Raw genomic sequence first — 13700 nt, 5'->3', positions numbered from 1 at the left:
AGTTTTCGTTTATGGCTAGGTCTCCACAGAAAACCAGCTGGAAAAGGTTGTGGTGGGGATGCACTGGCCATGTATCCTTTCCAACCAGCACGGCCCATTTGATTCCATTTAATACTAATGGGTGTTGCACGTGTGCATCAAATCAGGAAAAGAGTCTTTACAAATTTGTTTCTGGTAGAGAAGATATCACTCAGGTATAAAGGTATAGGTTGGCGTTTCCATGGGGGCCTCCGGGAATTAGGTGCCCAGCTCTTACTGACTTTCAGTATAAATTTGAGCACTTGCCCCTCAGAAGCCCCTTTGAAAATCTCAGCTATAACCTTTGTATTAGTGTGAAAATATTTGTCTGTCCTGAGGTACTAGTCAGCTCCTAGTCATGAAATCTAGGAATTTCATTAATTTTACCTTTGCCAGAATGCATTTTTCACAATACCTAGGCAAACTTCACCTTTGACCCTTCCTGATCTCATTGAGTGCACCCCTTTCCAGGTCTAGCCCTCACCTGGTTCTGGGTGGAATCACTCATTTCTCCATCCTCAGTCTGGGCCCTGGGTTGCAGTGCCCTGGTACTAACCATGATTACCTCAGCACTCTGATTTATGGCCAGCAGCTGCAATTCTGTTCTATTCTCTGGGAGCAATGACAGTGGTAAGCAGCGACCAGGAAGGGTGCTGGAACAGTTTGCATAGTGGGGATGCTGAGAGCCATTGAACCAAACTGTAAACCCTGTATATGGTGGAAACAACTTAAAGCCAGGGAGTGTGGCAGCACCTTCAGCACCCCTAGTTGCAGCACCTAGGGTAACCAGCCAGCCTCTTTGAAGCAAAATATTGCTTATTCAGAACAAAAGCATTTCAGAGAATACAGATCTTAAAAATAATGAAACTGATTGTATGCATATCGAGCTTTTCCCTAAGGTTTACCATTCCCTTGATCTGGGAAGGCCCGACTGCTTTAGACTGCCTCCACAGAGTATCTCTGTCTCAGCCTGTCTTCCTAGGCAGCTTTTGACAAGTGACAGCCCCTTCTCTTCCTCGGGATACTTTCTAACTCTTTAGTGTTCTTTTGATCTCTGGCCTCCCCCCCCTGGGAAAACAGCTGTCACTTCATCCTAGAGCCTGGAAATAGGCCATTATCTTGTAATTTTCCCCCGGTGTTTGTTGGGAGGTTGCTTATGTGGGACCATTGTGTTGCCTTCCTGTTTATTCTTCCCACAGCCCCCTATTAAATTAGATCAGTGCAGTCATACGGGAAATTCTGATAACCCACCATCGTTACAGGGGCGCTGGAACAATTTTTATAGTGTGGATGCTGAGAGCCATTGAACCAAACTGTAAGCCCTGTATATAATGGAAACCACTTCAAGCACCCTTACTTCCATCATCTATGCCTAGTTATACAGTAACTTTATCTCACTGAGCAGGCCATGTACAATAGTCATACCTTTATTACATATCCATGTTCATACATAGAGTAGTACATAGCAGCTCCACAGCTGTCACACCATTACTACAGGTACAAAGCATGTATAAAAACAAAGGTTAAAAAACACCTTACACTCAACAAATATAAGGCAGTTGATGTGTTGTGAAATTCAATATATTTCACTTTATTTCTGTTTACTTTGAGCTCTTGCAAGCTGAAAATTAGAAATATTTATACTTTCATGCAATTAAAGAGAATCATCACACTACTGGTTTTCATTATAAAAGTAGAAAAAAGTGTGGCAAAATTCTGCAGGTATATCTTAGTATATTTTAAAATATATAAAAATATTAAATTAAATTTAAACAATGACCAGCTAAGAAGGCCTTTCCTGAAAATGAATGACCAGTTTGTGTGTTCCCTAGCCCTCCACCTGAGCCCAAGGTCCTCAGCCCCTCCAAATATTAACTGCCAAGAAATGTCTGATCAAGATTTTAGCTTTGCTATTATGAAAAATATTAAATTAATTAATGAAAAGCACAAGCATTCCTCCCTTCCCCCAAAATATCAGCTTTAAGAAGTTGAATGATATGCTGCATGTAATATGCAGTTTCTTTCAGTGCCAATCCTTTCTTAGCAGTTAGCAAGTACAGTAGCCAGTGGGAAATAAGAAATTCACTCTGAACTCTTCATTAGGTTTATGATTGCATACAGAAGACATAGAAATTATTTATTTGCCTTTAGGTCTGGTAGTAATAATCTTCTCCTAATTATATTGTTCCTCTGACAAAGGTATTATTAAGCCTCCTTCTTTATAGTCAATATTGTATAGCTGGAATGCATAACACACCTATATGCATTGTTGTAGCCGTGTGTGTCCTGAGGAAGAGCTCTGTATAGCTCAAAAGCTTGTCTCTCTGAACAGCAGAAGTTGGTCCAATAAAAGATATTACCTCACCCAACTTGTCTCTCTAACACATCTATAGTTAAGTTTGGCCACTGTCAATCTAAAGAGTTTTTCTTTTGCGGTTGCTTATAACTTTTTCAGACTTTCATCGTTGGGGTGAAATTTTCTAGGTCTGATCTCTGCCTGAGGGGGTCAAGTGTTTTGGGAAATTTGAGCAAAAACAGTTTAACTGTTTTCAAGTATAAAGAAAGTGGGGGAAATCCTTTTACCATTATAAAAAAAATCTATGACCTTTAGCTCACAGATGTGCCTTTTGTGTGGTCTAATTAAAATCCATTTTGATTTGGACCACTTACAAAGTTTTTTAAAAAACATATATTGAACTGGTGCACTGATTTTTTTTTTAACAAGTTGGTAAGGGTTTCTTTTACTAATGATCTCCCAAAATTCTGATGGTACCCCACATGAACGTGTAAGGAGTTTGAGTAGGTTTTTCTGTCTCCTAAGTTGAATATGAAACCTCACCTGTCTAGTCTGAAGCAGCTAAATTATGGAAGTGCTTTAGAAAGAATAAAACTGAGAACCAATAGAATAAAAACCTACCTAATTCAGGAAAGCTTAATTATGCTCTTCAGACTGGTTAATGCTTTCTTGAAAAAAATTCTGTCAGAAACCCAGACAGTGGTGGCCAGGCTTATATCTATTATGCTGATATGCAACCTATATAGATATTTATCATCGGGCCTGCTACCTTCTTTGCCACTTCAGAAATTCTTCCTCAGGAAATCTGTTTTTTGGGCTCCATTCAGTTGTTTGACCATAGAATATGCCAGCATAAGAGGATATGTTATAAAGCAGTGCTCACAAGCAGTGGGTTTATATCCTTAGGATGCTGTGATGGGGTGAACAAACCCAACACTAGGCAACAAGGGGTTAAGGAATTACTTTGGGTCCAGCCAGCCCCACCCCACCACACTTGTAGAAATGCTCCAACTGGAGGAGGAGTTAAAAGATGGGGGAACCGCTCATTTGGTGGCAGACCAAGGAAGAGAGCAGACCTGCAAGCTGCTGCTCCCGGGAAGGCAGAATCTCTCCCTAAGACAACTGCCCAAAGGTCCCTTCCAGAGAGAAGGGAGGACCTGCCACAGAGGCAGCCTGACAGAGCAACATTTCCCTCTCCCCTCATATGAACTCTGGACTTCGGTAATCCCTTTTGTTTTCATTTGGACTACCCCAGCAGGGGAGAGCCCTTGGACTGAGCTGGCGCTGGAGGCTGGACCGTACCACAGGAGGAGGCAGCTGCCACTTGAGAAAGAGAGTTACCACACTGTACACTGACCCCAGAAGTGCTTTGTGGTGAGCAGGCACCCTTCACACCACCTTAACCCAGCCGGCAGCCTGGGGACAGTCACAGGTGGGGAGATAGGAAATGGCCCAGAGAGGGGCTGTTCCTTAAGCAGCCTTGGCTGTCAGATCACTGACAGCCCTCAAAGGGCCCTGGGTGGGAGCCTGGTGAAGTGGGAAGGTCTGGGCTCCCCTACCAACAACCTCCCTGCAGGTCATGGGCCTTAGCCCTGACCACCAGAGGACACTACCTGACCAACCAACCTCCGAGTGAGGACCATCAGAGATGCACTCCAGCACTTTCCATGAGAGTGATGTACATCATGGCCAAAAGACAATATTCGGGCAGACTGGATGAGTTACCAGACCCAAATCCCTGGAGAGTGTAATCTCAATTAGGAGGTATTCTCTTGATTTTTCTTTGCCAGTGAGCTTTGCCATGTGTGGTCGACCACCAGACACACTGTAAACCATGATTAGTCTTACATTAGCATGGGTGCCTATCTGTTCCTCCCCTGTTTTCATGAATGTTCCGACCACCTTTACTGTAGCTCTCTGTCTTTGCTTTCTGGGCCTGATCGTCCTTATGCTAAACCAATGCCAGAGACGACTCCTTTATATTGAATGCCTCATGCAATGTCCCATTCCCTTAAAAAATCCTTTTTACAACAGTCAGATGGCCTTGAGGGTGATAAGGACTCGTTTCTCCTGATTTTCTCCCGTAGCCAAATGCTTGGCTATTAGCAGGAAACATTCCTTCCTTGGTCCTTACTATTGTATTTAGAGTATTTTTTTAACGGTTGCTCCCAGAAAGATCTCACTGATCACTACCTCTTTACATGTTTTTTATTTTTATTTTTACTGTGTTCAACAAAGGCCTCAGGCACATAATTTTCTAGAGGCAGATGATCAGCACATCTGCTGTCTAAAATCACATAAAAGAGATTGTGTTTTGTTCACGCTCCAGTCTTCTTTTTCTACAGTGCTATGTTGCCTCATTTTGATCCCTTTTACTCGCTTAGTACAAACTGGTCTTTTATTTATGTAGGAACATAGGACTTGCTTTACCAGCTTAGCCCAGTGGTCCATCTAATCCAAATCCCTGTCTCTGACAGTTGGTAGTACCAGATACTTCATAGAAAGATTCAAGAATCTCCATAATGGACAATAGGGATAGTTTCCTTGTAAACCCCCATCAGTTAGAGGTTGGCCTATGCCCTGAAACATGAAGGTTTGTATACTGTATACAAAATGTTATCCTGTCTCATATAATTGTGGATGTTCTTATTTAACCCAACAAACCCTTGTTGAAAGTCTAAGGATCCATGGTCGGTGGTTGGAGCATGCTGTCAGTGCATTCCTTCTGTGAATGTTCTGTTGTTGTTAGTTGTTGTTAGTAATAGCGGTACTCATTTTGGCTCCCTTGGACCCCATTTTCTTAATTTTCTATTTGTTCCTGCTCTCAGTAGTCTGAACTCTGGGCTTAAGTGGTTCTGGGGGAACTTATGCCAAGGTCCCCTGGCTTCAAGCCCTACTCTGGGTGTCCCAGGCCGTTGGCCATGAGTATTCCTCACCCTCACTGTCTGAAGTGCTTGGGCGAGGGTCAGGGACAGGTACCTGATTTGACAGGGCTTCAAGACAAGAACTAACAAGCTAAGAGAAGAGCATCTCAGATACATCTTCATGGAGACACCCTTCCCACAGCATTGGATCCACCTCAGTCGGATAGAGGTCATTCCTCAACACTCTGTCCAGGAGTGTTCCCCCAGTTTTACCTGTGAATGGAGACAGGAGAAATCCCCCCTCATCAGGGCATTCCTCAAAGAGAGACAAGTTCTTTGAGTACCCTCAGCCTCTGAAGCCTAAGAAGAGAATGGCTTTGACATCCTACTCCTCCTCGCAGTATGAAGTGGGTTCCTATGTCTCCCACTTCAGGAAATCTAGGGCATCCTCCAAGCAGTGACTGCTTAAGACAATCTGCTGCCCTGCAGCTTCCTGAATGCCCCCTCCTACCTCCTGGTCAGTTCCCCTTTAGGGTGACAAAGCGGAAAATATAGCAGCTTGCTCCTCTATAAACAGGTTTCCCTGGAAGGACCCCCACTGGGATCCCCCAACCCAAGGAGCCAGCGGTTCTGTCCAGCCCCACCCCACATTAGGGATCTATCTCTAAGAGTACCATGTGCTAGGACTTGTGAGATGGGGCTTCATCTGCCCCACCGATTCTGGCTCTGGCCCTCCTGAGTGAACCCTTCTGGATGTCAATCTCAAGGTCACCCAGGGTTCAGGAGGAGCTGCACTCAGCCAGCTGGGGCTCTGATGTGAGGCAGGGGGAGGGGAGCCATGCAATACATGGGTAGAACAATGGGGGGTAATAATACAGGACTGGAGTCTGGACACAATGAGGGATTGGGGACAGGACCTGGGTGAAGACCAGGACACAGGGGACAGATGCGGTGGTCACACTGTCTGCTCTGCTGACTTCCCTGGATGTGGCAGACTCGGCTGACAAAGTCATGGTGATGGCAGTAACCATGAGATGCTTGTCATGCCTCCTGTTATCGGGGATCCCTGTAGAAGTACAACAGATTTTTAAAGATCTCCCCTTCAAGGGCTGTGCCTTATTCTTCTGGAAGATGGATGAAGCACGGCATATGTTAAAAGATTCTAGGCCAGTGTTGACATCCCTGCCCCTGTATACACCAGCCCCCAAAAGAACAAAATTTTGACCCGTGTTTCAACCAAGGCAGCAGTATTATATGCCTAGACAAGCAGATCAGTCTAGTCAAAAACACAAGCAAGGAGGGAGGAGGCCCCAACCATCCACTTCTGCCAACGCTTCATCCGGGCAGCTGCATGTCTCAAAGCAGCCTGTTTGGGTCTCTTCCCAGCTGTTTGTCTCCTATGCAGAAGGAAGGGATGGCGTCCTGTAACATTGCAGTGGCTTTCCAAGTGGATCACCAGCTGTATTGTCATATATTACAAGATCAAGGGCATAATGCCTCATGAAAAGTTCTGTGCATTCAACCAGAGCGCACACAACCTCCACAGTGGTTGTAAGAAACATCCTTATCATGGATCTCTGAAGGGTGGCAAAATGGTCTTCAGTCCACACTTTTGCTAGATGGAATTATTTACCACATCAAGAGAAGACACGAATTTGAGGAAAGCAGTCCTGCAGTCCCTTGTCCGATGAAATTCCTAGCCCTTCCTCCAGCGGAAACTTGCTTGGAAGACACCTAGTATAATGGGCATATGCAGTAACACAAAGAAAAATGTTTACTCTCCTCTCATAACTGCTGTTCCTTGAGATGGGTTGCATATGTCCATTACATGACCCACCCTCCTTCCCCAATGCCTCAGAGCCTGTCATCTAAGAATCCAGTACGAAGCTCTTGGCATGGAGCATGAAGAACAGCAAGGTTCAGGAGTGGTCTCCCCTGTGGATACTGCTAAGGAAAACTCGCCAACACTGGTGCACAATGCATTCACACACTTAGTATGATGGACATACGCAACACATCTCAAAGAATAACAGCTGTATGAGGTGAGAAACCATTTCTTCTAGTGAATATGTTTGTTGTAGTCATTCCACTTCTCCCATAATACCATTCTCCCTCTTATATTGCTTTTCTACATATATATTAAACATCTACTATAAGATTTTATGGACCTGTTTTCAAAGGAGCCAAATTAAATCAGGTGCTCAACTCCCATTGAATTTTGGTGGGAATTGAACACCTAAATCCCTTGTGCTGCTTTGAAAATCACAGCCTTAGTCATTTTTTAAATAACAATGTGAAATTTAGCTATCTATTCCTCCTCTGACTGACTGACATTTTGCTTTTGTGGTTCCTGGTAGTTGTAGCTCTATGGTTGCTGTATGGAATCTTGTTTTGTACAGTGGGAGAAAAGGAAGGGCAAAAAAAATTATAGTAAATGTACACAAAAGACCAGATTTCATGGGGGAGACTAGATTTCACGGTCTCTGACCCTTTTTTTTATGTCCATGAATTTGGTAGGGCCCTAGTTATATATAATGTAAGATTTGTGCACTTAATTTTCATTATCTACCACATGATTGTAATTATAACAAATATATTGTTCCATACGGCAATGTTTAGATATTATTACTACAATAAAACATGCAAAGTGAGTGTTTATTAAGGTAAACTATATCTGTTTTGAATAATGTTAATTACAACATTTTAGGACAAAAGTTTGTTCGAATTCAGAATTATAAAACCATTTATAATTACAATTAAAAACTTAAGCTTTGGAAATAAGGTCTTAGAAAATTATTGCAAATTCACAGTAGTAGCTGTTTTAAATGATATTTCTATGACTTATACCATATAATGCCAGAGTATAATGCCTTTGAGGAACATTTCTTTTCTCAGAGTTGCATTTGGGAACTGCAACGGTTTGGCTGTTGTGGATTTTATGCAGAAGACAGTATTGCTGAGCATGGGAACCATTGACCTCTACGGATCAAGTGATCCATACCAGCGTCAGCCCCGTTCTCCACGCAAAAACAAGCAGTTCACTGCAGGTAGGAGATAAAACACAGTTGTTTTGAACCTGACTCATTCTTTGTTTTCTTGCTTGCGGCTTTTTATAGTGCTTTTGAAATGCATGATTATCTGCCAGCCAATGGAATTTATAGAACCATATCAAAGAAATCTGACTGCTCCTTAGGTACCGAAACTTCCTCAAATGCAAAGCGTTATGTACGACGCTTAATTGTTTGGGATGGTGGTCAGCAAGTAATCTCCCTAGCTGAGTCCCTAAGTAATTGTAAGCAGTAGAAAAACTGATTGTCTTAATGCTAGCCAACTCATGATGTGCACAGTCAATATGTTGATTTTTTTCCAGTTGCCAAATGCTTCCGACAGATAAGTAAGATTTCACTTTAAAGCAACATGTATCCTCTGCCAAATCACATGCTTTTGTCTTTAAATAAATCTTTATGGTCGAAGGACTAACTAAAGAAACAGATCCAAGGGACATCTTCATTAAGTAGCTAAGCAGCTTAAGACAGGAAGTAGACATTTTTATTCTCCTCCATTGGATATAGTAACTAGAGCGCTTGATAGAAGCTTATTAAATCTGTCTGTGCAATTTTTTAAAAATTTTATGTCAAGAAGCATATGGCAGACATCATTAAGTGTTGCATAGTGGAAATAAGTTTCCACCAATACAATTACACTTTGGCTTATGTTTCTGTTAATATAAAATTTCCATTTGTGTCAGAAAATTAGTAAAATGAATACTTTATATTTGTGTAAAATATTTTGTCGATATGTTTCATTTTTACACAATTAAAACAGTCTTATTGACGGACACAGTTATGAAATTTTGAAGTTCGTAACAAAACAATTTGGATGAAAACTTTCAGGGTTTATAATCTAGTCATGAATTTTGAAAAATGTAAATTGTAGTGTACTATTAATGTATGACAACTATATGTTTATCAATATGTCCTACACTAATGCACCCAGTCATGTTCACATTGGAATCAGTGGGAATTTTGCCACTGACTTCGGTGGAAGAAAGATTGGACTCTAAATTATTAAAACTTAAATAAACCTCCATGTTCTACTTTTGTCCCTGAAATACTGTTTATCTCATTTTACAAATATCTAACCCCATCAGGTTCAGTTCTCAGCTATGCCAAGTGTAAAGATGATATAAACTTGCCACACTGATGAGAGCAACTCCTGGTCTGGCTGGGGCCACAGCAGCCCCCCCATAACTTTGCTGCTCTCTTAACCACGCTTCAACCAGACACTGCAACTGCACAGGAGGGGGACTGTGGGTAGCTTTGTGCCACTTGAGGATTCCCTTGTGTCAGGCAGGATCTTTTGCTATTCCTTTAGGGCAACATTCCAGCTGTTTTGTGCAGCTGATAATTGAGCCCATCTTGTATAAATACCTACTGAATATAACAATCTTTTTTAGACCACTCATAAAAATTATGCATCTGAATATAACCTCAGCTGCTTTCTCACCATCCATCCCACACCTTTTACTTTTCTGGATTATTATTTTCCTTGTTATATCTTCTGACCAGAGGGTAAACATCTGCTGAAATTTCTTCACCTTGGCTGTTCTAGATGCTGGTTATAATATCACATCCTTTCACTTTAGACTGTTTTTTTTCTCTTTTTCCTCTGCCTGCTGCTGATGCTGGTGTACTGGCATGTTCCAAAGACAACTTTTGCATGCGTGGCCTGTCTAACTTTTATCCAGATTTAACGAAACGGATCCGTACTTCCTATCAGAGTAAGTTCTATAAAGGTTAGGCAAACAGCTTTATCACAATCAGAATATGCCTGAATTAAAGCCATATGTTTGTGCTCCGTAATGTGTTTCTTTAAACACATTCAGCATGCATGCAAATTTTTAAAATTTTATTTTACAAGAAATGTAAACCATGTTGAGTGCTGACAATTGTTTTCATTACACCAACATTTCAGGTCTGTTTCTGCTGCTAGTGAAATCAATGACAAAACTCTCATTGACTTACCATGGGGTTGGGCCTTAAAATGGATTATTCAGCAATGTTAACTTCCTGATGATCACTAACATCCATTGTTTTTGTGTTAATTTTAACGTGTATCTACTTACGTGAAGCATCTCTTATTTTGAGATGGTCCTGCCCCAGTGTAGTTGTAAATAAATTAACTATTCTACTGTTTTAGAACACCAGTGTGGTCTATAGAACTAAGCAGTGGCGTGGGAGCCAAGAATACGAAGTTCTGAGCCTGGCTTTGTACTTGGCTTACTGTGTGGCTCTGGACAAATGAGCCCATCTCTCTGAGCCTTGGTTTCCACGTGTGTAAAATAGGTATTATAATACTTATGTATCTCAAAAGAGGGTTGTGAGGATTAATTAGTTAATATTTGTAATATGCTTTCAAGATGTAAAGTGGAGTATAAATTCTAATTACAGTTTTATACACAGTGTGTGATGCACTGGGCTATAATTCATTTTGCAAAAATGACTTATGAGGCCCTACTGTGTGCCTCATAAGGTACATCTGCTTTTCAAGCCGGAGGTGTAATTTCCATCTTAAGGAGACATACCCACTCTAGTTCTGATCGAGTTAGCATGCTAAAAATAGAACGTAGCCGCCACCGTGAGAGCGTCAGGAGGTGCTAGCCACCCTGAGTACACATCTAGCGTCTTGGACAGGTACATACTCAGGGCAGCTGCTTGCATCGCCATGGCTACACTCTGTTTTTAGCTCTCTGGCTCAATCACAACTGACATGGATATGTTTTCCCTGGAGCTGGAAGTTACACCTTCCAGTTCAAAGTGTGAACATACCCTTAATGAACTGGTCTCCAGGATGCCTCTTGCTCAACTCTTTTTAAACCAGTTTTCATAGAAGAATTGGATAGGCCAATTAAGCTAAGTACTCAAGGAGGGCAAGATAACTAATGGGGAACAGTGGCTTGATAGCCCACTGCAAAGTATTTGTACATAATGCCATTAAAATGAGGTTCTATGCTTACACTAGATGATCTGTTCCCTTTCTCCATGCTGATTGCTCTTCACCTGCTGTCCACACAATTCCAGTCTACGATATTTAGCCCATCCATACCAATGGATTTTGTACTGAAAGTGGGTAAAATATTTGAAGCTTTTAAAAATGTGAACCATTTGTTCACTAAATGTGAGACCAGTCATAAATCTGGTACCTTGTTTAAAGGAATGTGATTTGTGAGAGGAATAACACCTATGACATAGAATGTTTTAAAACATAATTGCCCAATTCCTGCTAATTTTACTTCATCTATAACTGGAAGATGGAGAAACAAACTGCTACCACAAGTTTTTCAAAGTATGTATTGTCTGCTTTCCAGCTTCAATACCTAAATCAGAAAAGACCTCCCTAAAATCTCCCTAGACTTATCCTAACTAAAGCATAGGCATCTAATCCTTGAACTTTGACTGGTCACTCGGGTATCTGGCTGAAAGCTCCCTCCATCATCTGCCTTCTCCGTTTCCTCGGGAATTTTATTTTGTTCATTATTTAACATTTGTATTGCAGTATGTGTTGTACAAACATCATAAATGACAATCCCTGGCCCAAAATTACTTACAGCCTAAAAGACAAGACATAACAGGTGGGTGAAACAAAGAAGTGGGCAAGGATTGGGAGGGAGAGATGGTGTCACAAAGAAATATAATAGAACACGCCAGTTCTTAGCTGATCAGTAGTAATGATCACAGCTTTCTACTTGCCTAGCTAATCTCAGGTTCTACTTTACAGTACACCTTACAGAAGAGGTGAGTTTTCAGGAGCATATGGCAGTAGCTTTACAGATTCTGACTGGAAGTTTTCCCTACTCATAAGTGGTGGCAAAAGAGAAAGCACAAAAGTGCTTGTTGGAGAAGCAGAGAATTGGGAAATTGAGGCTGGCATTATTGGCAGAGCACAGGTGGGAGTCAACCTTGTGATAAGCTAGGTAGGTTGAGGCCTGAACAGTGGAGAGCTTTGTGAGGACAAGGAGAGCTAATGGAAGGATTTAAAGAGGGTATTGACATAGTCAGAAAAATGAACCAAGAAGCTGATCTTAGAAGCAGTGATTCGAATGGATTTGAGGAAGGCAAGCTTGCAGGCATTGAGGCCAGAAAGGAGGAGATTACAGTAGTCAAGGAGCTTGATGATCTGTGTTGGAGAAGAGTTTTGGCAGAGAGGAGAGAGAAGAATGGTTGGATTCTTGGAAGAGATGTGCATCAAGAAGGGTCCAGATTTATATGCACCCTGGTCTGAAAATCCATGAGGAGATCCAGAAAGACAGAGATTTTAGTTTGGATGGAGACAAGTCCAGAGTGGAGAGGCAAATTTGTGAGTCATCAGCATAAAGATGGTATTCAAAATCATGTTTGCAGATGAAATTGCACCCAGAGACAGGGTATAGAGGGAGAAGTGGAAGGGGCCAAGGTAGCAGCCTTCAGTGACCCCCACCAAAAGAGGAAAAGGGAAAGAAGATGACCCACCAAGAAGGACACTGAAGGAGATATACAAGAGGTCAGAGAAAAAACAGGAGAGGACAGAGTCACAGAAACCTAGCGATAACAGGATTTCAAAAGGTCGGCATTGTCAAAGGCAGCTGATAAGTCAAAGAGGATGAGGGTGGAGTAGCTGCCTTCATACTTGGCCAAGGAGAGGTCATTAGAGAGCTTGATGAGTGCCATTTCAGTGGACTGTAGGGGGTGGAAGCCAGACTGAAAGGCACCTAGAATGGACTTGTAGAAGAGGAATTTCAGACAGCCATTGTAGATAGCACACTCAGTGGGTTTGGAGATGAAGGGACATGGGGTGATAAATTTGAAGGGGAAGTGGAATCAAGTCTGGGCTTTTTTTATAGAGAGACCAAAACATATTTATATTGTATGTGGAAGGAAACTGAGGAGAGTAAGAGGTTGAGGAGAAGAGTGAGGACTGGTGTGAGGGTGATTTTGACTCTCTGCTTCCAACCCATTGTGTTTTCATTGCAACTGCTGGCAGCCACATTCCTTTGTAATGAGTGTCACAGTTTCAGAGTAACTACATCTGTTCCCCTTCCATGGTTTACTCCAGGAGTGCCCAGTCAGGTCTCAGCTCTCCAGCAATCCCCTGTCTCTGAGCAAGGCCCTTGTCCCACTCCCTTCTGACTGGGAGTTTTAAGGCTGCACAGCCCCCTGCCATACACAGTGATATCCCCAGTAAGCCAGTCTGCCTAATGGCATTTGCTTTCTCTCCGAAGGCTATGAACAGTGCACTGCCAGCAGTTACAGAGAAAACATAATAAAAACAATCAACAGATTTAAACATACACTAAACATACCAGGAGTCACCAATCTGTTTGATGGGGCCCTAGTAGGCCATAGTCTTTTGCAAGGGTTTGGTCCCCCTTGGACAGAAGGTCCTGTTCATTTGCTGTATCAGACAGAAGGTCCCAAGTGAGTTTAAATGCAGTCAAAAGCCCATTTTTTGTCTGTTGGTCTCTGGAAAATCCAGTTTAAAGTAGT

The 13700-nt window shown here is 42.1% G+C and overlaps 1 protein-coding gene across 3 annotated transcripts in view; it reads left to right on the top strand.

The window, feature by feature from the left end:
* The window catches only part of STXBP5L (syntaxin binding protein 5L), a 392773-nt gene that overhangs the window by 307929 nt on the left and 71144 nt on the right, over positions 1–13700 (top strand). The window contains exons 18-19 of one of the 3 annotated variants that reach the window (XM_065413804.1): positions 8074–8225; positions 9887–9958. In XM_065413804.1, coding sequence (XP_065269876.1) covers positions 8074–8225; positions 9887–9958 — 224 coding nt within the window. The remainder of the gene's footprint in view (positions 1–8073; positions 8226–9886; positions 9959–13700) is intronic. The other 2 variants (XM_065413820.1, XM_065413813.1) reach the window with 2 other exon arrangements.

This window comes from Emys orbicularis, chromosome 1 (genome assembly GCF_028017835.1).
Source record: "Emys orbicularis isolate rEmyOrb1 chromosome 1, rEmyOrb1.hap1, whole genome shotgun sequence".
Lineage (NCBI taxonomy): Eukaryota > Metazoa > Chordata > Testudines > Emydidae > Emys > Emys orbicularis.
The sequence above is the reverse complement of the archived record's forward strand: the minus strand, read 5'-3'. Positions and strand labels throughout refer to the sequence as shown.